The sequence below is a fragment of the Physeter macrocephalus genome, chromosome 6 (genome assembly GCF_002837175.3).
Source record: "Physeter macrocephalus isolate SW-GA chromosome 6, ASM283717v5, whole genome shotgun sequence".
Lineage (NCBI taxonomy): Eukaryota > Metazoa > Chordata > Mammalia > Artiodactyla > Physeteridae > Physeter > Physeter macrocephalus.
This window is the reverse complement of record NC_041219.1, coordinates 87,229,549-87,256,638: the sequence shown is the minus strand read 5'-3', so window position 1 is coordinate 87,256,638 and position 27,090 is coordinate 87,229,549. Positions and strand designations below refer to the sequence as shown.

Below are 27,090 nucleotides of genomic sequence, written 5' to 3'. Positions count from 1 at the left end.
CCCTGTTTTGCGTCTCCTAGCCCAACGCGCTGGCTATAATCACGTGACTGCCTCATCCGGGTCTTTTGCGTTCTCTCTCCCTCTCCCAACATGGCGGCCTCAGGTGAGTGAGCGGCCGAACCCGGCCAAGGACCGGGGTCCGAAGCGACTCTCCGACCCTGATCCATTGGTTCTCTGGAGCCGGGGGGTGGGGGCACCGCTTACCTTCGGACTTTGGGGCTGCGGCAGGCTGGCGGCTAGGCCATGTGAGGTTATCGCCTCGGGATGTTTGGGGGGAGGAGAAGGACACCTTCTCCTCCCCCTCACACCCTTTTCACCCCGTATGCGCGAGGTTGGACTTGGGAGCAGTGGTGGACTCTGGCTTGACTTGGAGTGAGGAGGAGGCGCAGAAAGAGCCGCGGGAGACGTGAGGCCTTCTCATACACGTGAAGCACTGTGCCCGCGTGAAGGCGTGGAGGAGGGACAGAGGCGGTTGGCGCGCGGACGGGTGCACACTAGACCAGGTCTCTGAGGCGCGAGGCCTTTGCGGACGGGAGTGGGGGCAGGGAATAAAGGGGGGGGCAGTTAGAACGCGAGCGCGAGTCGGTGGAGGGGCGGGGGAAGGCGGCGGTGCGCGTGCGCGGTAGAAGAGACGAGGGTAGTGGAGACGGGCGCTCCTTAAAAGCACGCGCGAGAGCCCAGATGGGAAGGTTTACGCACCTGTGTTGCTTTCTTTTTAGGTCCTTCCACTTTCTGACCTTCCCCTGTTAGAGTGTGACCCGGCCCTTATATTTTTACAAGGGTAAATGTGTTAGGTTTGGAGGTTGAAGTTACTGGAGTTAGATGGGGATGGGGAGCCCGGTGTGGGGCGCCCACGTGTTGGAGGAGAGAAACAGGGTGGAGACCTACATTTCTTCTAGGCTTTTTTCTTATTCAGTCAACACATTTTTACTGAGTGTGAGCTATATATGTGCCAGGCACGATTCTAGGTATTGGAGATATAATGGTGAGCAAGATCTGATCCCTTGACAACTTCCATTTTGATTTTGGTCGAGTTTTGATAGCCCCACTGGTGGAGTTGGGCTTTTTTGTTTTTTTGGAAGATATTTGCACAACTGCTTGTGCGTGCTTTTAGAATAATACTAGAATATTAGTGGTTGGAGTTGATTTCTTTTTTAGACTTTGGGAGAAGGAATATCACTGACATGCAAGTCTACTTGCATTTCTGATGGACTTAGTGAGCTGTGCCAACATTTCGTAGCAGGAATTTTAGTTTGGCAGATATGGTCTCTTTTCCCTGGCATGACCGTGCATTCTACAAAACATTTATTGAACAGTTGTTATCTCCGGACACTCATTTCTCACCAAGGACTTCTCTGTTACATAGGGATGTATGTCTTTGAGGTAATTGAGGTGCATTTGAACATAACACCTTTTATTAGTGTAGCGCTTGATGTGGACCTAGCACTTTTATGTATGTTGTCTAATTTGATGTTCTGTGAGATAACATAGGCAGATATTGGTGTCTCCCATCTGAGGAAGATGAAATGATTCATTCAGGGTCACACTGCATGCTGATGGCAGAGTAAGGTCGAAATCTTTGAAACTTCTCACTCTTCTCCATTATCAACTTGGAACTAACAAGGTTGGCTTCCATGTCATCCTAAGTTTGGGATGCTGCCCAAGAGCTTCATCTGAACTACTTATTTGGCCTGAATTTGCCATCTTGATGGCTTAGTGTCATAATCTAGTGAAAAGCCTGTATTCCCTTTCTCAAAACTTGTGTGGAATTTTTAGAGGTGGAAGACACCGTTAACAATCTGTCCTTCATTTTACAGAGTTGAATGAAATCCAGACTGGTTAAACTGGATGTGGTTAGTGAGGTCTCCTCCTGTTCTTCCACTTTACCTGCCTGGAAGCCCTCTTTTCGTTCGGTTCCCTGAATCTTTTTAGCTTGTGTAGTATGTGTAAGAGACACTTATGCTAGTATCCAGGCGCACGGTTGCATCTGACAGTCTGCCCTTGAGAAACTATCAAATTTCTTTCCCCACTTTGAATCCTTTCCCATTGCATTGACTTGGTTGAGTGACCAGTATTCCCAGATGACTGTGTTAATGAGTCCGTAAAATTAGTGTATTTTCAGTATACTTCTTGAAGTATACTATACTTCAAGCCTGGTGTCTTGTTGAAAAAACAGATCTTACATTTTCTTGGTGAAAAGACATGATAAAACTTCATAGGCCTCTTTTACTGTTAAGTGAGACCCAAAAATTCTTTGCAGTAATACCAGTATCCAGTGTGACCCGTTATTGAACTTCAAGAACAGGAGGTGTCCCAGAGCTGACTATTGAATCTACTCCCCTTACCTATGGGGAATCAAATGTATTTGATACGGGTTAACGGCTTTTGAGACTAGACTGCTTTGAGATTGTAAATAGTGTTACCTATGCCCACACAAGGCCTTTCATTTGCATAACACTTTCCAGAATTATATGTGGCATCTTGATTTTTTTTTATGGGGAGAGGATAGTGTCCAATGGTTGTTTTCATTACAATTCTGATCCTTATAGTGAAAAATAGTTTCAGTGGTTGCTATTATATGCTGTTCATGTGTTACCTATTTTCATATCCCTTCCTGAATCGTGTTTATTATTCTGGGAGTAAGATACCCAGATTCAGAAGGCCAAGGTTAAAACCCCTTATGAAAATTCAAGTACAAATACAGAGAGAAGTACCAAGGTAAAACATCATATTTCTAAGTAATGTCACTTTTTAAAAAATGTATATACTTTTATACAGCTTTGAGGTATGTCACATACCATGTATATATAGCTTGAGATAGGGTACCCTACTACATTGTATTTGTCTCAAAACATCCTAGAATTTGTTTTCCTGATCATGGGGGAAAGAATTAACTTAAGGATTGGGGTTTGTTTGGTTTTTTTTAACTGCTTGTTTGTAATTAAGTATGTGTATGTACATTTATAAGTGCACACACCAAAGTCAGTTTCTTAGATTTGTAATGGATATTGCTGTGGTCCTAATGGTAGGAAAATGCCCAAAGCAAGAAGTTATTCTTGAATTTTTATAGCTCCTCTCTTACAGAAAAGCTGCAAGTACTTTGTGTAGTGATCTATCTGCATGATATTGTATTGGACACTTATTTTATATATTTTATGTAAGTGATCAAATTGAGTAGTGTGGAGAGGTAAGGAAAAGGCAGTGTGGCATTTTCCTCAGATTGTGTCAAGATGAAGTTGGACAGAGAAGAGAGGTCCCATAACAACTGAACATAGGAGTCAAGGTGGTGGAGCTTATTGGTCCTGACTTAGTCTTTGTTCTCTACTCTGCTAAACAGTAGCATAGTAAAGGTTGAAGCCTCTCAACATCATGATATTGTACTGCACTGTATGAAACATCCTTTCGTGCTGGGCTCTAATCAGATTAGTTCAGTTCTAGGCACTCTGGTATTTGAGTAGATTGCATTTATACAGTATTGTTTCTTTAAGGAAATATTTGTTGATCGTTAATTAGCTTTTAATTCTGGAGACTGGCAGGATTCACTTCCCAGAAAGAAACACCTTACCCATTAGCAGTCATTTCTCTTCTCCCCTCACCAGCCATTAATCTTACTGGGTTTTTGTATTTACTTATCCTGAACGTTTCCTATAAATGGAATCATATAGTGGGTGGACTTTTGTTGCTAGCTTCTTTCACTTAGCATGTTTCAGGGTTCATCCATCCATATTGTAGGATGTATGGATACTCATTCCTTTTTATTGACAAATCCATTGTATGGACATCTACATTTTGTTTATTCATCAGTTGGTGGGCGTTTGGATTGTTTACAGTTTTTTTGCCTATTATGAATAATGCTGTGATTTTGTACGGGTTTTTATGACACTTTCTGACTTACTTAGTCTTTTTTTTAAAAAATAAGTTTACTTATTTATTTATTTTTGTCTGCATTGGGTCTTCGTTGCTGCGCGTGGGCTTTCTCTAGTTGCGGTGAGCGGGGGCTACTCTTCGTTGTGGTGCATGGGCTTCTCACACGGGCTTCTCAGTGCAGTGGCTTCTCTTGTTGCAGAGCACGGACTCTAGGTGCGCAGGCTTCAGTAGTTGTGGCGCACGGGCTTAGTTGCCCCGCGGCATGTGGGATCTTCCCAGACCAAGGATCCAACCCATGTCCCCTGCATTGGCAGGCGGATTCTTAACCACTGTGCCACCAGGGAAGCCCTCCTAGTCTGTAGTTGCTAACACATTCAGAAGACTTGATAACCCTGTAAAATAAGTGGGACTTAGTCTGGCAAGATCTAAAATTAAGAAACTTAATTTTTGACAACTCCTCATGTGAATGTTAAGAGCTGTGTGAATTCTCCTTCCTAAATAAGAGATACTAGTTTAAGAAAGATGGAGAAGTAGGGCTGCATTGTACAACAAATAAGCTTTATTGGTTAAAGTACTTTAAGGTGTCTTTTTTGTTTAAGGAAAACAGCACTTCCATAGATTTTATCACTCAATGTCAGTTGGTGCTTATTACTAATACAATGGAGTTATAACAGGAAGACATTCTGAGAAAAATAAAGGAAGCATTTTTACTTGCTACAGCCTGATGGTCCTGAAGACTTGGTTTAATGTAGTCACTTTTCTGCTGATGTGCTTTATATAGGGCTAACGTTTCCTTTTGTTTGTCTACTTATTTATTGATATGAAAATACCACTTAGGGCAGTGGTGCTCAATCATGAGCAGTTTTGTCTCACCCATCCCAGAGGACATTTGGCAATGTCTGGAGACATTTTTGTCACAGTGGGGTGGGGGGGTTGCTACTGACATCTAAGTGGAGACTGGAGATGCTGTTAAATATCATACAATGGAAGGGACACCCCACCGCCCCCCAACACAGAATTACCCAACCTCAAATGTCAGTGGTGCAGAAATTGAGAAACAAAGAGTTAAGCTGATCAGTTGTAGTGTTTATTTTTATATGTCATAACAAAGCTGTTTTTTTAATTAAGAAGACTGCAATTGTAAGATCTTTTCTTTAACCTAGATGAGTATATAAAGAACTTCACAAGTACCTAGTACTTAGTGAATAAGTTACAATTGTAATGAGTCAAGCAGGCAGTTAGAGGATTTAATAAAATTTCTGGGGCATATGTTTTTTTTTTCCCCTCTTAGTCCATGTGGATTTGGTCTTAAGTAATTGGAATGTGTTTTGTTTATTAGGTGGTTGGTTTAACTTTAGCCAATTCACATAAGATTTAAAGAAAACTAAGAGTTGGACCAGTTCAATCATTGTATCAAGGGATTGATACCCCTAGAGCATTAAATGATGCTTTACTTATAAAGAAGAGAACATTGTTGAAATCCTAAACATGGAATGGTCCTAGATATTGAAGGAGCAAAGCACAAGGAGGATTTAGATAACATTGTTTCTCAGTTACTGAAATAAAATAGAGTGGAGCAAACATTTAGGTTTATTCATTTTACTTTTTAAAGTCTTGTTCTTTAAAATCTGCTGCTTATATTGTGATTCAGTCAATGCTGCTGCTAGATTTAAAGAAACGGAAGTTAGGGATCTTGTGAAAGAATTTTAGCCTGTCTTTAATTGAAGACTGTCCATCATCCAACAGTGATTTCTCAGCCAGAAGTTTTTGGAGGGGCCAGTCACAGAATCAGGGGAGAGGGAGATGTATGATTTGAAAAGACATTCTAAAACAGTGCTTTAATATTTTTTTGGTCATGATATTTTATTTATTATTTTGAAATTTCAAGTAATATTAAAGGAGAGTGTGAGACTCGTCAAGAGTCAAGGGGTAAAAGTTGAGAAACTCTGATTTAGAAAATTGTTGTAAGCCAGAATCAGACCAAAGGGCAGGTTAATTCCAGACTGTGCTGTTTTGGTATTAGATTCATATATAAAACAAAGGGAAAAGGGATCCCTCAAACTCTTACTATTCTTATGTTGGACTTGACCTCATTGTATGACTGACCACCAATTTTATTTTTATTTTCTCAGTGACCAGACAGATCATGATACTACGTTAAGCCCCATGAAGGTAAAGATCTCTAGCTAGCATCATACTAGTCCCAGACACTTATTTTTAAATTGGACAACTAAAATAAGCCTATACATTATAAGCATTCTACCACAGAGGTATGCTTTATGTCTTACGCAAATTAAAATTTCCCCTAGGCCTTTGTATGTGAGCTAGGAGCAATATCAGTGCTATAGGACTTAAACTTTGCATAGCTGCTTTCTTTCAAAGCATAGAATAGATCCAAAATATAACCTGGTGATCATAAATTATAGTTTTGGAGCAGGGTTAGTGTTAAGTCACTTGAGAGAGACATGGAAACTTCACATTCAAGACCATCTTTTCTCTGTATAATTACAGCCAAGTTCGTCTGTTTTGCACATTGAGACCATAATCTCAGTGTGCAAAATGAGGTCAAGTCCAACATAAGAATAATAAGAGTTTGATTGAGGTATCCCTTTTCCCTTTGTTTTACATATGAATAATTCATATTGTGTCCAGAATGTTCATAACATTCGTAGCAAGCAGGTCTTTAGTTCCTGAAAATGGTATTTTAAAGGAAAGGCAGGTACCAGGTGAGAGAACAATCTTCATTCAGTTAAGCAAATGGTGTATCGAGTTACAGATTCTTCATCCTCTTGGATGGAAAATTTGTTGAGATTTGGAACATGGAGGAGGAACTCATCATTATAAAAGCCATGAAAATGATCTTTGTTACAGCAGAGCTGCTTGTTTTTTGTCTTAATTATGTCGCAGCTGTTCTCAGGGGCCAGTTCTAGAACTTCAGTTAGTCCTGTCAACTCTTCTGCATTAGCTGCTGATGGGTGCCATCTCAGAAGTTCTGAGGACTGGAGAGTTAAAGAGCCAAGGTCAGGCCACTAAATGGAGCCATTGGGAGATTGCTAAAGATTTCATAACCATGGCAAACATTTAAATTGTTGATTCTTAGGGATTTCCTATGTTTTCCCTTTAGTATAATATCTCATCTTCATATGTGGTGTTAAGGTAGGGAAGGAGTTCTTTTTTTTTTTTTCTAGAGGGCAGCAAAATCGAGTTGTGTATATGAGTCTTACAATTTGAACACTTTCAAATGACAGTGAGTACATTTGCCCTGGTTGTGATAACCTGCCATAGAACTAATAACAAGCTTCTTAGGGGCTGGGGCTCCCATGGGAAGAGCCCTAGACTTGGTATCCAAAACCTTAGGTTTAATTCTAGCTCTGCCATCTAATATCGCTGTAACTTTAGGATGGTCATTTAACCTCACTGAGACTTAGTTTCCTTCTCTGTAAATTGATAGTAATGATTCCTTCCTCATGTGGTTATTTTATGAGTATCAAACAATTCTCCAAAGTGTCATACAGAATATATTATTAGGGATAGGGATTTTGTTTTATTTCTTTGTATCCCAGGAGCAATAAATGTAGTAACCTGCAAAAATCTCAAATGCTACACAAGTGAATATAGTAGGAAATAAAAGGTTGCTGCCCCCACCTCAGTTTTATTCCCAGAGTAAGTTTGAAAACCCTTCTTTTGAAAACCCTTCTAGACCCCTTTCCATCCGTATGCATAATGTATATTTGAACAAGAGGGACTTACATAGGGGCTTTCCTGGTGGCGCAGTGGTTAAGAATCCACCTGCCAATGCAGGGGACACGGGTTCGAGCCCTGGTCCAGGAACATCCCACATGCCACAGAGCAACTAAGCCCGTGCACCACAACTACTGAGCCTGTGCTCTAGAGCCTGTGTGCCACAACTCCTGAACCCTCATGCCACAACTACTGAAGCCTGCACATCTAGGGCCTGTGCTCTGCGACAAGAGAAGCCACTGCAATGAGAAGCCCGCGCACTGCAACAAAGAGTAGCCCGCGCGCAGCAACGAAGACCCAACCCAGCCAAAAATAAATAAATAAAATTTTTTTTTAAAGGGGGGGGGGACTTACATAATATGTATTCTGTAACTTCTTATTTTTCACATCTCAGACTTTCTGTGCCAGTACATTGTGCTTTCTCCTTTACATCTGCATGGAATTCTTTCACAGAAATGTACCACAATCTGAACCTTTGATGGGCCTTTATTGTTGCTTTCTTTATAAATACATTTAACAATAGTGCATTGTACAACTCTGTAAATACCCAAGTATTGATGAATAATCTTTCTCTGGCCCTTTTAAAATAGCAAAAAAGAAGAATAAGAAGGGGAAGACTATCTCCCTAACAGACTTCCTGGCTGAGGATGGAGGGACTGGTGGAGGAAGCACCTATGTCCCCAAACCAGTCAGCTGGGCTGATGAAACAGATGACCTAGAAGGAGATGGTAACTTTTCTTTTGTTTTCTGTCATGTTTGGAATTTTCATTACCTTCTAGGCAAAATCTGTTCCACAATAATGGTTCTCACTTGTAATTTGGAAGGAACTTAACTAATTTTGTAGAACCTACAATCTTATGTTTATGTATTTTGTAGAATCTTAGGTTTAGGCTATAAGAGTTTGTGATAGGGGCTAAAGTGGTGATTCAAGAGAGCTTAGTGCTAATTCTGGCTATTGCAGTAACAGGGTTTTCTCAGGTTACTATCCTTTTAAGCCTTATTTTCTTCATTTGTAAAGTAAGGACTAGATTATTTTCATTTTAGGTCTGAAATTCTGTGATGTCCTCATAAAGTAATATGCAGTATAACCTATACGCTCTTTATACTCAAGAGTCAAGGAATAATTTGTTCTAAGAGCTATTAGTATGAAGTCAGGGTGTCCCTGGGTAAACAGAACTGGTCTGAGGAAAAGGAATAGGAATAGGAATTATGGTGGGAAAATGCAGAAGAGTCATTGGGGTATCAATTGAATAAGTTCTGTGCCTTCAAGGAATAGCCAGGAACAGGCAGGAGCTATAAAATCATTGGGTATGACATAAGTCTGATCACCCATCATTTTTCTCTAAAAGCTTTAATTGTAAACGGAAGAATACTTTTTCTTTTGTGACCTATTTTTGTAACAAGATATTTCATCTAGATCATATCTTCCGTAAGTGTTGATACCTGAAGTACAAATTCATGGGCAGTGCTGTAGGGACAGTTATGTCCTAGCTCCACTAAGATTACCATTCTACTGCACTACCATCTGTGTGACCTTGGGCAAGTTACAAGACCTTCCTGAAATCTTAGTTTCCTTTTCTGTAAAATGGGAAACAAACTCATGATTATTACAAAGGTAAGTTGGGATATAATGAATATGAAGTACCTGGCACATGGTAACATTTCTTTGCTGCATAAGGAATAAGTTATGATTCTGTTAACAAAAGCCTGGGCCTTGAAAGGCCTTGAAATACTTAGAAATAAAGAGACAGTAAATAGTACTGAGTCTTTGCATTGCTATGTGATTCTCACATTTCAGAAGCATTTTGTTTGTAAAGGGTCCTTATTGCTGAACCCCTACCCTTTTTATCTGTTTATTTCCTGATATAGCTTATTTAATACTTGGCGCTTAGCATATGTCCTCTTATTCTACAGTGGCAGTAAGGGAAGTTTCTTCTAATTTCTTATGTCTACTTTTCTATCCTAGTTTCAACCACTTGGCATAGTAATGATGATGACGTGTATAGGGCACCTCCAATTGACCGTTCCATCCTGCCCACTGCTCCACGGGCTGCTCGGGAACCCAATATCGACCGGAGCCGTCTTCCCAAATCACCACCCTACACTGCTTTTCTAGGGAACCTGCCCTATGATGTGACAGAAGATTCCATTAAGGAATTCTTTAGAGGATTAAATGTAAGTGTAAAGATTTTAGGCAATTAACTAGATATGGAGGGTACTGTATGGGTAGTGAATGTCTCTGAATTTCTGTGTTGAGAAAGGTTCTGAGGTTGTGTCTATACTTGGAAGAAACAGGTATGTAATTTAGTGGTATTTAGGCCTTTTGGCTGAGAATGTTCTCATCCAAAACCAGTCGGACAGTCTTATCAGCAAATTAATACCTTATTGATATAGAGAGAATCTCTCAAATGTATATATATCCCTTCTCTATGAAATTTAAAGGTGACGTACCCAGTTAAACGTTGGAAAGTGGGAAAAAGTTTTTCTGAACTCAGCTATTCTGTTACTGACATTCAGGCTTATATCACAATTACATTTTAATTTTTTATATGAATACGTTTAACTGAGCAGATGTGTAGTTTTTATTAACAGAGTCTGTTCACATATAATGGAATTCACAGGCTTGCTTAAAAAGCTTAAGGCAGGATGTTTGAAAACACTGACCTAGAAATTTCCAGAAAGACGAAAAAGTGAGTATGAGGTGCTAAGAATCCTTTTTCTAAACTTTGATGAAAAAATACTTAGGATTTCAAAAATGGAAGAATGAGTAATAATTTCCAGTTCTATTGGGTTTTTCTCCAGAGTCTTTCCCGAAGAGAAGACATTAAAAACTAGGTTTCTTCTAAGAATCTGCTGCTCCCTCTTTCACTTTTTTATTTTGGCCGCGTTGGGTCTTCATTGCGGCATGCGGGCTTCTCTAGTTGTGGGCTCCAGAGTGCTTGGGCTGTCTAGTTGCGGCACGCAGGCTTAGTTGCCCCGTGGTACATGGGATCTTAGTTTCCCGACCAGGAATCAAACCCACGTCCCCTGAATTGGAAGGTGGATTCTTAACCACTGGACCACCAGGGAAGTCCCTCCTTCGTTCACTTCTTTTTTATTATTATTAATACAGCAGCTTCTTATTAGTTATCTATTTTATACATATTAGTGTATATATGTCAACCCTCCTTCACTTTTGCTATGTTGGTTGACTTCTTTACTAGATCCTGTTCTCTGCAATGGGCCGTCAACTTCTGTAGCTGGCTTTTCTTGTGTGATTATTTTTGATCACAACTTACAAATTTTACTCTCTGTTTAATTATGTAGTACATCTAGAAGTATGGCCTGTTTTATTTTATTCCCTTTTTATTTTGTTCCTTTTCCTGCTCTCTTCATAAGTTAAACTAGAATTTAAAAGCGACTGTGACAAAATCTATATCTCAGGAGCCCAGAATAAAGTATCAAATCAGTGATGCAAAAGATAGCTTGAATATATGCAAAATATTGGAGAAATGAAGAAATAAGTAAAAAGAGTAAGAAAACAGACATAAAAGGTGAAAAGTACAATTCAGTGGTTTACCATCTCAGAATTCGGCAGAAGGGGTAAGTATGGTGAGGGTTTACAATCCAGTATTTGATTTAGCCAAGCTATTAATCTATGAAGACAATAAATAATGTTTCTCAGATAAGTCAGCTTGCCAAAAAATATACTGCCCAGAAAATTTTTTGGCAAAAACTGAGTCAAATTTCTGAGAGACAGAAATTGGAAATAAACTAATTGTGGAACACAGGCAGTTCCTCTTAATTGAAAAACAACTAAAAACTAGAAATGTAGAATGAGGCAGAAGTCAGGGGTACAAGGAATACACTGAACTCCTTAGTTTTTTGAAGGTTAAATTCATATTGTTCAAATTGAAAAGGTTTAACAGGGTATACGATGAAGTCTCTCTTGTATCTCTCTATACCGGTTTTCCTCCTGAAGACAGCCAGGTTCTTGGGTATTCTTCAGAGAAATCCACTGCATACACAATGGTTTAAAAAAAAAGAAGAAGACGACAAATGAACAAGAGCATTGAAATAGGAAATATTTTTTGTTTCTTTCCTCCTTAGATCAGTGCAGTGCGTTTACCACGCGAACCCAGCAATCCTGAGAGGTTGAAAGGTTTTGGTTACGCTGAGTTTGAGGACCTGGATTCCTTGTTCAGTGCCCTGAGCCTCAATGAAGAGGTAAATAAACTAAGGGTGGGGGTTGAGGGCTGGGAGCCAACAGCTCTTGTGTTTATCAAACTGATAGTTTTTAGGCCAGGTCAGTAGCTATTTCGAACATTCCCATAATACCGACAAAGAAAAGCCTGGATTATTTATCAATATACCAGTTAACATTCAACATCTAGCACGTCACACCTCCCTTCTGCAAGTTCAGCAGGACCTAGTTATTCAGGAACGTGTTTAGGTGGGAAATTGTGAAGAAATCTACCATGAAGTCCTTAATAAAATCTCATGTTAGTTCACTCACAGCTTTGCCTCAGCTCTGTGGCTTTGCTTTTTCAAAATAATATGACCAGATCAAGGCAAATAGAAAAATCATGTTATTTTAGTATTTAAAGGTGTTACCTCATTTTCAGGGAAGTAATTTTTTATTTTTAAGAGGGCTCAGAAACATTTCTCACTAAGATGTCATTTGTAATACTTGCTCCTGGGAATCTGTTACAGGAGAATGACAGTAAACATTCAGTCCTGCTTTGTAACATTGCCCATAGATGTTTTTTAATCCAGACACCAGAGGTTCAGTGGGGAGAGGAGATTTAGCTGTTAATACATGAGGGGGGATGGAGATTAAATCTAATTGAAATACAGTTATTTAAAGTGATTGGTGCCATGTAGGGATTCTTAGGCTAGCCAGAGCAGGATATTGAAACATTTAGTTACTTGTTAGTGATGGAAGTTTCTAATCCAAGAACTGCTCTTTTATCTCTAGTGAGTGACTTTAGAAATCAAACTGATTATATATCGAAAGAAAAAAAAGGCTGTTTTTTTTTCTCTTTTAATTCCAGAAACCTCTCATTGTTCGTTGAGAAGGCAATTTGCAATGCCATTTGTGCCATAATTCTATGGTCCATGTCTGCCATTGGACGTGATTGAAAGCAACTCCTCTTAAAATATTTTTCCTATCTCATAACTTGAGTACCACCATGATAATCTGAAGCAGATGTCAAATAGGAATAAAATTCATGTATTTAGTTAAATATTTGAAAAGCAAAAGTTGTTTGAAAGTTTTTCTTCTCAGGTCATTTTAGGTTTTGTTAACATTACTAATTTTTAACTCAGTCTGAATAAGAAAAAGAATACCATACAATTGTTATTATCTGAAGTTTGCTGAATTGACTGTTAAATAAAATGTTGTCATGGTCCAGACTTAGGAGTTAGTTTGTATTTAGAGATATCATCATAGTGGTATTTAATATAATTCCGGGTGTTCTTAACTAAATTTCATTGTTACCCTTCTTCAACTGTAGATTCTACTATGAAATGAGAAAAATATCATCAGTAGAATTAATTGGGTTCAAAGTATATAAATAGTGATGTGGGAAAGGGAAATCAGAGGGTATCCTGGAGGAACTGATTTATCATAAGGTAATACTGAGTGAAAGAACTTGAGATTATAAAGAGACCATGCTTTATGCAACTTTGCTGGTACATAGTAGGGACTCTAAATGTTTGAATGCATAATTGCTCTGGACCCAAATAATACCTTTTATTTAGCTAGTTGTCTAGAAATGTTTTTAATTTATTACATGTGACAAATTGCCTGTGATAGTTAAAAAGTTAAATCTACTCTGTGAGGTTTGACTTTATAAAAATAGTAAGATAATTGACCTGACACTCATTTAAGCCCAACTTAAATGTTAATTCTAAGGGGTTATTTTATATTCAAGTCTTTATAAAGGATTCTTTAGCCAACAAATTGTAGTGTTGGCTAGATTACAGTGTTTTTCCTTTATCTTCCTTCCCCCAGTGCTTCTGCTATGCCCAGACGTTCAAGGTCACTCATGGGATTTGTGCATAATGGGGCAAAAGGTTGGTTAATATGGTCCTATGCTCTCAGTCTCTAGGTAACAGGAGAATTCGAGTGGACGTTGCTGATCAAGCACAGGATAAAGGTAGGAAAGATGATTGAATGTTTTGTTTTGTCATGGTCCTGGGAAGACAAAGCAGAGGTGCCCTTCCCCAGAAACTTGTAGTAGAGGCAGGTAGTGGGGGCCACCTTAACCTTGAGCAGTAGTTCTTGACTGAGGATGGTTTTGCTTCACAGGGGATATTTGTCAATGTTGGGAGACATTTGGGTTGTCACAACTGTGGGGAGGGCTCCTAACGTCTAATAGCATCCAGGGACTATCCTATAATATGTATGACAGCCGCCCCAACAAAGAATTGTCCAGCCCAAAATGTTGGTAGTGTTGAGACTGAGAAACCCTGATTGACCTAGATGAACATTAAATATATACTAAATAGATTACGTACCTAGCAGCACACTGGACACAAGAGAAGCCTGATTCATGTATATTTCAGGGGGTTCCTGGCCTATCTTTAAAAAATTTTAAGATGCCTATACAGAAGATGAGACAGGTGAACATTAAACCAGTAGGAATAAATGTGAAGAAGGGAGTCACTTGGTTGAGTTGGAGAGTACACTTATGGGGCCTGGGGCGACTTTGTGATGATGCTGTGGTGTAAGCAAGAAGTACAGTATGTGGGGGCAGGAGGGGGCCTCTGTGCATATGAGAAATAGCTGGCAAAAGTTTTTGTGAGCTAACCTGTGTTTTTTCATTTTATATATCTGTAGACAGGGATGATCGTTCTTTTGGCCGAGATAGAAATCGGGATTCTGACAAAACAGATACAGACTGGAGGGCCCGTCCTGCTACAGACAGCTTTGATGACTACCCACCTAGAAGAGGTGATGATAGCTTTGGAGACAGTAAGTTCATTTTTATCTAGTTAGTTTCTTGTGTATTCTGGGGGGTTGTTTTGTAATAGGACAAATGTGTTAATGTAGATGAATGATCACAATAGCAGATAAAGGGGAGGGGTAGCAGTAGATGCAGAAAAAAAATTTAAGATGCCTTTTAAAATAACAGAAAATTCATTACCTTCAAAAATACTAAATGTCTACCACGTGCCAGATACAGCAGTGAACAAAACAGACAAAAAAATACTGTCTTTGTTGGACATTATTTATACCAGGGGAGAGAAACAATATGCAAATAAAATGTAATTTAGAGAAGGGGAGTAGAGAATGTCATGGGGTAGGAGCTGGGATAAATTATAACTTTTACACACACCACCTAAATCCAATAAAAGCTTTGTAAAACGTTTGTGGAGAAAATGCTACAACTTTATTGAAATACATTAAGAAAGACTCAACACTGTCATTTCTTTTTTTAATGGAAAGAACTTACTGTTGAGTAAAGAAATGACTAAGTAGTGGTTTGTCTATATAATGGAATATTTGATAGCATAACATACATGTGATGACAAGGATAAAATTCAAGACCTGTTTTGTTTGGCCACGCCAAGCCTCTTGTGGGGTCTTAGTGTCGTCCCCCTGTCCATCTGCGTCCCCCCCCGCCCCGGTCCAGGGATCAAACCCGTGCCCCTGCACTGGAAGCGTGGAGTCTTAACCTCCGGACCACCAGGGAAGTCCCTTAATTTTTAAAATTTAAACTACCTGCGGATGAATGTTCACGTAGACAAAATGATGTCCTTTGCAAAATGAAACCATTGTTTTAAAAGGAAGCTGTGGTAAAACTAAGATACTTCTTAGGCCTACTCACAATTAAATTAAACTCAAAATGTCTTTTAAGTTTTTTTGTTTTGTTTTTTAATTGGTTCATGTTTAGACATTGAGGGTTTTTATTTTTTTCCATATAAAAATCTGGGTTTCTGACATGTCACCTGAAGCTAAATAGCATGCAACGATTTTAATATTATAAACAACAATCCAAAGAACCTTCTTGTATGTATATCTGTATATCTGTGTCCAGTTACTTGCTCAGGTTAAATTCCTAGAAATTAAATTGCTGGCCCAGAGGGTAATACGTGTTTTTTAAATCTTTTAGTACTTAATTCCGAAACAACTTTCAAGGCCTTTGAACTATTTTTAACTCAACAGAGTAGGAATTGACTTATAATGCTAAACTTTGCCAATACAAGATGTATCATTTATTTTAACCTTCCCATTTGGGCAGTAGAAAACAATGTCCCGTCTTAGTTTCTGTTACTTAAGCAGTAACAGATAATTAACCAGTTGTCACGTTACGTATATTTTTCTTATTTTGTTTGCCTCTCAGTTTTGTGGTATGTGTATTGTTTTTCTGTGCTAAACTTTTTGTTTGTTTGCCGGGCCACGTGGCTTGCGGCATCTTACTTCCCCTATCAGGAATGGAACCCATTCCCCCTGCAGCGGAAGCACGAAGTCCTAACCATTGGACTGCCAGGGAATTCCCTCCATGCTAAACTTTTTAAGTAATCTTTGGTTCTTTGGTATCAGGCATGAAAGATTCCAACTATATTTTCTTCTGGTGCTTTGTGCTTACATTTTTAGTATTCAGATCTTTAATCCTGGAAGTTCATTATGGGATATAAAGTAGTCCCCCCCCAATCTGTGGGGATACATTCCAAGAACCCCCCTGGATGCCTGAAACCTCAGATATTACTGAACCCTATGTTTTATGCTATGTTTTTTCCTATACATAACAGTATACTGTAATAAAAGTTACATGAATGTGATCTCTCTCTGAAAATATCTTACTGTACTGTACAGCGTGGATATGCTGGACAAAGGGATGATTCACATCCCGGGCAGGTTGGAGGGAGATGGCACGAGATTTCATCATGCTACTCAGAACAGCACGCAATTTAAAACTTACGAATTGTGTATTTCTGGAATTTTTCATTTAAAATTTTTGGACTGTGGTTGACCACAGGTAACTGAAACTTCAAAAAGTGAAACACACATAAGGCGGTACTACTGTATAGAGATTTTTCTCTCCCGTAACTCCCTCCTAAATTGTTAGCCCAGCAACATTTATTGAATTAGTGGAGAACTTTTTAAAATAAATACCAAGGAAACTTTAATTCAATACAAATTCTTCTACCTTGGATATGATGCGATTGGTTTTTTTTTTTTTTAATAAAAACAGACACAGCAGTGAATATGAAGTCATGAAAGCAAACTGACCTAATGGGCTATGTTTGTTTTTATCAGTAGGTGTCAAAGAAAAAGGAATGACATTACCTGTGTCTTTCCTCTCTAGAGTATCGAGATCGTTACGATTCAGACCGATACCGTGATGGGTATCGGGACAGTTACCGTGATGGCCCACGCCGGGACATGGATCGATACGGGGGCCGAGATCGCTATGATGACCGAGGCAGCAGAGACTATGATAGAGGTCGTTGTAAAACACAATTAACTTAAATTGCTTTCTTTTAAGAACTCCTTTCTTGCCTTCTCCCCTCCAGTGTGATGATCACAATTTGGGATATGTTTACAGGCTACGATTCCAGGATAGGCAGTGGCAGAAGAGCATTTGGTAGTGGGTACCGTAGGGATGACGACTACAGAGGAGGTGGGGACCGCTATGAAGACAGATACGACAGACGAGATGACCGGTCATGGAGCTCCAGAGACGATTACTCTCGGGATGATTATAGGCGTGATGATAGAGGTAATCATTTGCTTTTGCTTACTTAATGGGGCATTACTACTAGAGTAACTGGTTGGAAATTTTTCAGTTGTTTCAAACCCCTTAAGTGGGCACAGATAGAACCTACACATAGTAAAGGTTGCATCGGAACATAATGGAAAGAGCATTAGATAAAAATGGACATAATGGGAATAAATAAAGTCTAGTTCTAACCTGTTTTAGCATACAGATTTTTTCAGTTAAAATTTAATTGAATAAACAAAGGAAAAAGAAAAAACATTTGCCAGACATTCTTATAGTATGATCTCACTTAAAATAGGCTGTTTTAGCCCCATTTTTCAAGTGAAGGAATGACACTCAAACATGGTCTCATAGCCAGTAATTGGTTGGCACTGTGGGTTAAAAACCAGGTGTTGCTTATTTCAATGCCATTGATACCAAGTAGTTGATACTCATTAATTAATGGTGAGGTGTCAGTGTACCTATTCTAAAATTATGCCCCTGATATTATATCATTTATATGAAACATATATTGTGTTACAACTCTGACCTCTCAAAAAGTATTATAAATGGCCGCCATTTGTTGTTCTGACTTGAGTGATGTCATTTTATGTATTTATTTATTTATTGGCTGCAACGGGTCTTCGTTGCTGTGTGCAGGCTTTCTCTGGTTGCGTGTCGAGTGGGGGTTACTCTTCCTTGCGGTGCGCGGGCGTCTCATTGCAGTGGCTTTTTTTTTTTTTTTTTTTTTTTTTTTTTTAATTTATTTTTAGCTGTGTTGGGTCTTCATTGCTGCACACGGGCTTTCTCCAGTTGCGGCGAGTAAGGGCTACTGTTTGTTGCAGTGCGTGGGCTTCTCATTGCGGTGGCTTCTCTTGTTGCGGAGCACCGGCTCTAGGAGCACGGGCTTCAGTAGTTGCGGTGCACGGGCTCAGTAGTTGTGGCTCACAGGCTCTAGAGCACAGGCTCAGTAGTTGTGGCACATGGGCTTATTAGTTGCTCCGTGGCATGTGGGATTTTCCTGGACCAGGGCTCAAACCCGTGTCCCCTGCATTGGCAGGTGGATTCTTTTTTTTTTTTAAAGATGTTGGGGGTAGGAGTTTATTAATTAATTTATTTATTTTTGCTGTGTTGGTTCTTCGTTTGTGTGCAAGGGCTTTCTCTAGTTGTGGCAAGCGGGGGCCACTCTTCATCGCGGTGCGCGGGCCTCTCACTTATCTTGGCCTCTCTTGTTGCGGAGCACAGGCTCCAGACACGCAGGCTCAGTAGTTGTGGCTCATGGGCCTAGTTGCTCCACGGCATGTGGGATCCTCCCAGACCAGGGCTCGAACCCGTGTCCCCTGCATTAGCAGGCAGATTCTCAACCACTGCGCCACCAGGGAAGCCCTGGCAGGTGGATTCTTAACCACTGTGCCACCAGGGAAGTCCCTAAAATTTATTCTTAAAAGCATTGCTGGGGCTTCCCTGGTGGCGCAGTGGTTGCACGTCCGCCTGCCGTTGCAGGGGAACCGGGTTCGCGCCCCGGTCTGGGAGGATCCCACATGCCGCAGAGCGGCTGGGCCCGTGAGCCATGGCCGCTGAGCCTGCGTGTCCGGAGCCTGTGCTCCGCAACGGGAGAGGCCACAATAGAGGAAGGCCCGCATACCACAAAAAAAAAAAAAAAAAAGCATTGCTGATACCTGTTTCCTCTTATTTCCATGCAAGAAACCTGGAAATAATAGCTAACATTTATTGAGCATTTACGCTGCACCAACAATGAGCTGAGTGCTCATACAGGTATTATTTAAGTATTCTATGTGGTAGATGTACAGTTATCATCTTCCCTTTACTTGTGAGGAAAGTAGAGGCTCAGATGTAGTCTTCATTGACTACTGACCTTTGTCTCTCATGCCATTTCTTGCCTCCCGCAATGGCTGTACACCTGATTTCCAGCCCCCATTCCCCCGATGATCAAACCCCCCACTCCTTCTAAGATCTGCCCCCCTTGTCCTCAGGGTCACTGCCACTACCTCTGTTCAGACTTCATTGCTATGCCCACGTTACTAACATTTCCCTGCCTCGCTCCATTTTCACATTGGCCCAAGTGAACAGTAGTCTTTCTGGAACAATATCTAATTAGGTTATTCTCTTTCTAAAACCCTATCTTGTCTCTTCATAGCCTGAAAGATATCCCTTTGTACTTCTGACATACAAGGGCCTTCACTGCTCTGCCACTTCAGTGTTGTCTCCATCCCTTCCACAAAAACTGCCCAGCCATCATATTCCGGACGTTAGCATGGTATCTGAAATATAGGTGTTCCAATTATTTGTTGAGTAGGTAAACAAAATTACCAAAGGAAGAAGGAGACATTGTGTACCATAGTGGGAGGAGCAGTGGAGTTGCTTCAATAACATGGATTTCATTCTTTGGTCCACCAGGTGTTAGCTGTGTGACTTCAATGAGTTCCTCTTTCTGACCCCAGTTGTACCCTATTCGCATAGGTAATGGCCCCTTCGCAGGGTTATACAGATGAAAAATATATCTCAGAAGTTATATAAACTACCAACTTCAAACCCTTGTAGAAAATTTAAATCTTGCTAAACAATACCCTCTTTGTTTGCAGATACATAGATATGTAGTAAAAGACCAAAGACACGCATAAGAATGATAGATACTAAATTCAGCATAGTAGTTATGAGAAGACAGCGCAGCACTAAACATGTTATCGGGAGGCTTCAGTGGTTTTTGTGGTGCCAGGTGGTTGATGTAGACAGGCTTTCTTTACATCTTCTGTATATTTTGTGTCTGAAATATTTAGAATAAACACTGATTTTGAGAAATACAATATCCTTGAAGCACTCAGGTTTATCTTGAAATATTCTGACAACTTGGATCCAGGAAGAAGTCAGACGTCCTTACAGTTTATATTCTAATGTTCGGTGTTGCATGCTTTGCCCTATGAGTCACCATCAAATTTATATTATACACAGAGATAAGAATATAAGAACTAGAGCCTTCCGTATCATACTATTACAGGTTTGTCTTAACCTACTGAAGCAATCCATCTTCCAGACCACATTTTTTAACAAGATACTTTTCATCCAATATCTTATCATAGTCAAAAAATTTCCCCCAGATAATAGTAATCATGATAAATGCTTAATTTACCATTGAAATTTTTACTGTTTTTAGTCTTTCCCTCAGTCTGGTACTGCATCATGGATGTGGTAGTGGAAAGATTAATTGGACTTGGTTCTTCGGGCCACCCATTTTTTAATGATCTCCCTTTTTACCTTTGCTGGATTGGCTAGGCCACTCACTAATCTGAATCCCAAATAGCATTTCGTAAAAGGTATGTCTGGAAATCTGGCTTTCAGCCATCGGCTTCTGATGATTTTCCAAAACTATTACTTAGAGTTTCATTTAACTTAGGTCCCCCCCAAAGACCCAAACTGAACCTAAAGCCTCGGAGTACTCCTAAGGAAGATGATTCCTCTGCTAGCACATCCCAGTCCAGTCGAGCAGCCTCTATCTTTGGAGGGGCAAAGCCTGTTGACACAGCTGCTAGAGAACGAGAAGTAGAAGAGCGGCTACAGAAGGAACAGGAGAAACTGCAGCGTCAGCTGGATGAGCCAAAACTAGAACGACGGCCTCGGGAGAGGTGAGGTTGTCTTGTATTAACGGATTTCACATCCATGAATCCAGTGATTCTTTTTTTTTTTTAATCCTGAGTCTTTATTTTAACATTTATTTATTTTATTTATTTGGCTGTGCCGGGTCTTAGTTGCAGGACACAAACTCTTATTCGTGGCATGTGGGATCGAATTCCCTGACCAGGGATGGAACCTGGGCCCCCTGCATTGGGAGTGCAGAGTCTTAGCCACTGGACCACCAGGGAAGTCCCCAATCCAGTGATTCTTAATGGGGGCTTAAGTCCCCAGGGGGCACTTGGGAAATTCATGTGGGTGTTACTGGTTGTCACTCACTAGCATTTGTGTGTATGGGATGGGGCTGCTAGGTGGTCTGCAGTGTGTGGGAAAGTTTCGTTACCCAATGAAGCGTTGTTGTTTATCCCTCATGATTTTCAAAAGGCCTCCTGGGCCCTGGTGGTAGTTTAATACAAGAGTCTGCAAAGTGTGGCCTGTACCTGTTTTTATAAATAAAGTTTATCTGGCCCTTTAAGAAAAAATTTGCCAAATCCTGCTTTATTGTATAGAGTAAAACACCATAGTGAGGTGAATGGATTTACCTCTTTTCAAGTTATTAGGGATGGAGTAGACAAAATGTTTTCACTGATACTAAGTGTAGGCTGTAAATTATTTTCCAGTTATTTTAATTTGTGTGTATGTTGGTTATATTATCTGTTATTTCAGGATAGTGTAAAGGAGTGTTTATTATTAAAAAGATGGCATGACATCCAATAGGGTAGACACCTCCTATAATACACTGAAAAGCTAGGCCTGGTTTTGAGCAATTTGCGGAATTGTGTTACCACCAAGGGAGGGCAGAGTCGTAGATTATGTAGGGGAATGTTCTTAACTCTAGCTGACACTTGCTGAGGCACTTGTTTCCCTGCTGTCCAAAAGTAGAGCATTTCTACTTATAAGAATAAGCCAAAATGGTGTAAAGTGAAGAAGCAGTTATTTTAGGACACATCTTGCTAACAGGTAACAGCTTGCTGCAAAACAATTGCTGAATGCTGTTTTCGCTTTTCGTCTTTTTTTATAAAAGCAGAAATCCTCTTTGGATTTCTTTCGGTTAGCAGCAGCATATATGGATCTTTCTGTAAAAGTGAAGTGGCATAAAGGAAACTTTGGAAAAGGAGGGGATACCTGTATTTAGAACCAGAGAATGTTAATGTCTGCCGCTTTCAAACAGTTTGAGCAAAAGAGACAGGTGCGTGCACCCCCACATAAATAAAGCCAGCACGATAAAATATTAATAAGTGATAGTTCCTGAGGGGTCGGCATGGGTCCACGGTGGCCTTCACTGAGCTGGACATGATGTATTTTGTTAAATCTCTTTTATACAGACACCCAAGCTGGCGAAGTGAAGAAACTCAGGAACGGGAACGATCGAGGACAGGAAGTGAGTCATCACAAACGGGGACCTCAGCCACATCCGGCAGAAGTAAGTCAGACCAGGGTGGGTATCTCATTATTGCCCTTTTCCATAACCTATCCATAACCAAATTATGCAGAGATTTTGGAGTATTAGCATGGATTGATCTGACTTTCACATCTGCTTTGAAAAGTCTGAGAAATGTGTACCAGAAGAGACTTTTCTTATGGGTGTGTGTGCACATGTGCGCTGAGCCTCTATGTGGAAGTTGATCAGTGGTTCCTCGAGTTTACAATTTCATTGTAGATCCCCTTCACACGCATATATGTATCCTTCTCCAAGTACCAACGTTCTAACACGGAGCATACAGAAAGATTATAATCCTAAAATAAAGAATTCTCATTCCTAGGAGAGGTCAGTTAGCTATCCTTGGAGTGTCATTATTTTTCCTGTTTCTCTTGCATCGGTAAAACATTTTCGCCAGAGGACATTTGGAAACCAGTTTGGGGATAATTTTATCTATTGGGAATCAAATTCAGGTCTGTATTTAAGAATAATGATGGAAAGCAGTAAACTCGGTTGTGGGCCGTTTGCCACTCTGTTGAGGTCTTAATAGATGGTTGTCCAATAAGCCCTTTTTTCCTGATGCTTTGACCTTCCCATTCTGACTTCACAGATGCACGAAGGAGAGAGAGTGAGAAGTCTCTAGAAAATGAAACACCCAATAAAGAGGAAGACTGTCAGTCTCCAACTTCTAAGCCTCCCAAACCTGAACAGCCTCTAAAGGTAATGCCAGCCCCTCCACCAAAGGAGAATGCTTGGGTGAAGCGAAGTTCTAACCCTCCTGCTCGATCTCAGAGCTCAGACACAGAGCAGCAGTCCCCTACAAGGTGAGTCAGCTTGGAAACATAGCAGTTGGTTGGCTATAGACTCTTCAGTGCTGTGCTATCATGGTGGAAGATGCCCTGTGGGGTACTGGCCTTGTGGCATCTGATAAGTTCTGCCATCTTTGCTGTGATAGTTCAAATTCTGTGGTGTGCCGGTGGTTCAGTTTTCTGGAGTTTTGATAGCTGGTTAACATCACTTTGGTGACTCAATCTGCACACACTATAAATCGGAACCCGCCAATGCCACATTCTGGCAGTACGGCCTTGGGGGGTCACATCACTTCCCTAAGTTTTAGGATTCTCATTTGTAAAGTAGAGGGATAAGATTAACCTAGCATGACTATGATAATTCTAAAGGACATGACATTTGGTCAAGTTCACATAATTGCTTTCATTGTTGCTTTCCCATATTTTAATGTTTCACAGCATTAAGTATATATTTTTGGTTCTCTGTAAAACTTCACTTGAAGTAGAAGTTTCTTATCTGTTCCTTCCCTAAGACAGCTGATGGATGTGATTACGTGTTTTCCTTCTAGTGGTGGAGGGAAAGTAGTTCCAGCTCAACCATCTGAGGAAGGACCAGTAAGGAAAGGTAAGGCCAAGAGGGGAATAGATTATTTGCCCAGATAGAGGCCTAAATTTAAAAGTCCCCATAGAGGAGTCACAAAATACTGAATATCATTGTATTTTGCACCCATTTTTTTGTGTTAAAGGTTCTTTGATTGTCTGCCTTTTCTTGCCAGTAGAGGGCAGGAGTGGCCTCTTTGGAGAAAACATAGAGCCCTGCCCTTTCCTGGTAGAACATTTCTTTGAAAGGGAAAAAAAACGAATCGGAAGGAAATTGACATGCTCAGTCCAGATTAGAAATGTTGCCACCTGCAAGGCCAAGGTCACTACACAGCGTCATAGTCCTTATTTCCACTTTGCTTTTTATGATAGCATAACCCCACGGTGGAATTTTTTAGTGGATCTTGTTTGTGGTGTGTGTGTGTGTGTGTCTGTGTCTGATAATAGAAGGGAAGAAGGGCTTAGGAAGGAAATCTGGATTGGGGGTAGTTTTCATTTCCCTCAGTACATATGGGCACACTTCTCTTCAGTTTAAGGGAAACCTGGGAGAGGAAGAGTGTTTATTTTACTGACTTCCATTTATTTTTGTGTCTCCACTCAAGCAGATGAAAATAAAGTAGATGGGGTGAGCGCCCCAAAAGGCCAAAGCGGAAATTCCAGCCGTGGTCCAGGAGATGGAGGGAACAAAGACCACTGGAAGGAGTCAGATAGGTACGTGTGTTCCCTCCTCATTTGTAATCTTTGATCTGATGCTAGATACCTGTGTCTTTGTATGAGAAAGTTCTTGGTTCTCCATACCTTGCCAGATCTCCCACTGTGAACCCATTGAAGTCAACCAATGTAGTCAGTTACAATTCTGAGAATCTAGATTACAAAATGTCCAGATAGCCAGAACTGTTGATTGGAGGTGCCTATTCAGTACCTCAAAACTGCTTGTGAGTGTTGGGAGAGTCGTCTCCTAAAGTTGTTCATGTCTCTGCAGGAAAGATGGCAAAAAGGATCAAGACTCCAGATCTGCACCTGAGCCAAAGAAAGCTGAAGAAAATCCAGCCTCTGTGAGTGTCAAAGACTTGCCCTCAACTTCTTGTAGCTTACTTTTGCCATTGAAATCCTGGACATTTGGGGCTGCAGACAGAGTGGTTGGAAATAGGCATTGCTGCTTGTTCTTATCGATCTTGTCTATTACAGAAGTTCAGTTCTGCAAGCAAGTATGCTGCCCTTGCCGTTGATGGTGAAGATGAAAATGAGGGAGAAGATTACACCGAATAGACCTCTGCATTCTGTGCTTTCTCCTAGTCTCTCACCACCCTGGAACATTCGAGAGCAAATCAAACCTCTATCCAGACAAGACAAAATAAAACTCACCATCTCCTGGATACCTTTCTTAACTTTTTTTTTTTTTTTAAAAAGAAACAAAATGAAATTCTTTTGCATGCTGCTGCAGCCTTTAAAATATTGAACTAACTGGAGAATCACCAATGTAGCCAGAGAGAGACGTACAGCTTTTAATGCTGTAAGTTTAAAGTTGTGGTGCATTTTTATGACACGTGCAGTTGCCTGTGTGATTAGTGCCTAGGGGCCTCCGTTTAGCAAGATGGCAGTGATAGTGATGCAGTGTCTGGAATCTAGTTGGGCAGTAGGCAGGTATTAAGGAAGAGTGCTAGGTTTCTACCTTTAATTCTTATCCTGTTGTGGCATACATGAATTAGCAAACAGTATCTGAATAAATTCTCCATTCTTGGCAAGGTAGGTTTAGTCTCTGATGTTGTTTTAGTCTCCAGGAGGCTGCCAGCCCCACCTCTTATTTAATTCTGAGTTAACTGGGGCCAGCCTAAGGGGGAGTTCCTTCATTTGTGCCCCCCAGGGGGGTAGGCGGGAGTGAGGCCACAGGCCACTGAAGAATAGGACTGTTTGGTGACCAAAGTAAATGGGGAAATCGTGGTTTGAAAAGAAGCTTGGGGATTTGATGAATTATTTTGCACCAGTAACAGGGAAAATGGTATGACCTCCAATAAACACATAATCGTTTACCTCCTGGAGCAGGAAGCACTTAGGGGTTGTGGGAATTCCCAGGTCTTTTATGTGTCCTGGTTTCACCCTTTCTTAAACACTGTCCCTTCTGAAAGTTCAAATATATCCACATTCTGTTGAAGTCTTGGAAGCTTTAAAAATTTAGACTCTTGTCATCGTCTTATGTTCCTCATGCTACTCTTTCCTGTTAACCTTCCCACAGGCAGCTTCTACTTAAGTCTAAGTCACATACTTGACCTCCTAAGCATTCTCTAGAGCCCCTGGGAGCTGTCCAATGAGGAATCATCACTGCTTTTTCTCAAGCGAATCTTGGTTCCTAAATGTTTTGACACTCCTTCTCTCCAGCCATTCGTGCTCCCGCTGCTTTGACCCCTTTTTACACCTCAGAAAACTTGAGAATTACCAGTCTTAGGTGGTGAGCGAGGGTGGTTAAATTGGGAGCCTTTCTTACAACCTTGATTGCGGTTTGAGGGGCTTTTTAAAAAACAAGTTTCCTTCTCTCCAAGTGAAATCCCACACCAATGTTTGGATTTATACTGTGGCTTAGACCAATGTGTGGTTTTTTTGGTTCTGTTTTTTTAGCATCCCCTTCAGAGAATAAATGATAATGGAGAAGAACAATTTCACAAGGTCCTGGCTTCTCTTGCGACACAGTAGCTTTACTTGCCTGCTTTTATGTGCACCTTGGTACTGTCAGCTCAACAGATGGTGTCCTTACAGGCAATATTGGTACCTGCAGAGAAAAGACATCTTGGTCTCTTCTCACATCAGTCCTAGGTTAGACCCTTTCCAGCCGTGCAGGGGTGTTGGTTTATGAGTGCTGCAGCAGTGAGCATAATGAATCGTTTACCCAGTGGACATAAAAGACATGCCAAGTGAAGTAACTTTAAATCATTGGCTTGGAGTGGCTAGTAGCTAGGAAGTGGCTTTTAGAGATACCCAAGGTTGAGAGGGTATTTTTTTTTAACCATTTGCTATAGATGATGAAAAAGTAGGGTTTGCCCTCTTCATGTCTGCTCCTTCCAAATAGATGTGTCCAAAAAAGCTGTTTTTTCCCCCATTCCTCTACCCTGCCACCCTGTTAAAACAAACAGGGATTTATGACCCGCTCCTCAATACATGTAAAATTTGTACAAAAATATCTTCTATGAAAATGATTTGTAATCTGTAGACTTAATACCTGGGAGATGTCTTGAGATGTAAAATCCCATCCTTTAGGTTGTGGGGTTTTTTGTTTTCTCCAAATAAATCTGATCTTTAAAGTTCA

The 27,090-nt window shown here is 40.4% G+C and overlaps 1 protein-coding gene across 7 annotated transcripts; it reads left to right on the top strand.

Moving 5' to 3' along the window:
- Positions 1-27,090, top strand: EIF4B (eukaryotic translation initiation factor 4B). 7 transcript variants are annotated; one of them, XM_028491317.2, is made up of 15 exons: positions 1-103; positions 8,199-8,336; positions 9,575-9,783; positions 11,698-11,814; positions 13,694-13,748; positions 14,432-14,566; positions 16,905-17,042; positions 17,145-17,318; positions 20,710-20,938; positions 22,310-22,422; positions 23,015-23,228; positions 23,726-23,817; positions 24,398-24,503; positions 24,775-24,847; positions 24,981-27,090. In XM_028491317.2, the coding sequence occupies exons 1-15, from the start codon at positions 91-93 to the stop codon at positions 25,059-25,061; spliced, it is 1,887 nt and encodes a 628-aa protein (XP_028347118.1). In that variant the 5' UTR covers positions 1-90; the 3' UTR covers positions 25,062-27,090. The 7 variants fall into 7 exon arrangements, with proteins under 7 accessions (XP_028347118.1, XP_028347117.1, XP_007125855.1 ...); XM_028491316.2 differs by having other exon boundaries at positions 24,395-24,503; XM_007125793.4 differs by having other exon boundaries at positions 2-103; positions 22,310-22,407; positions 23,762-23,817.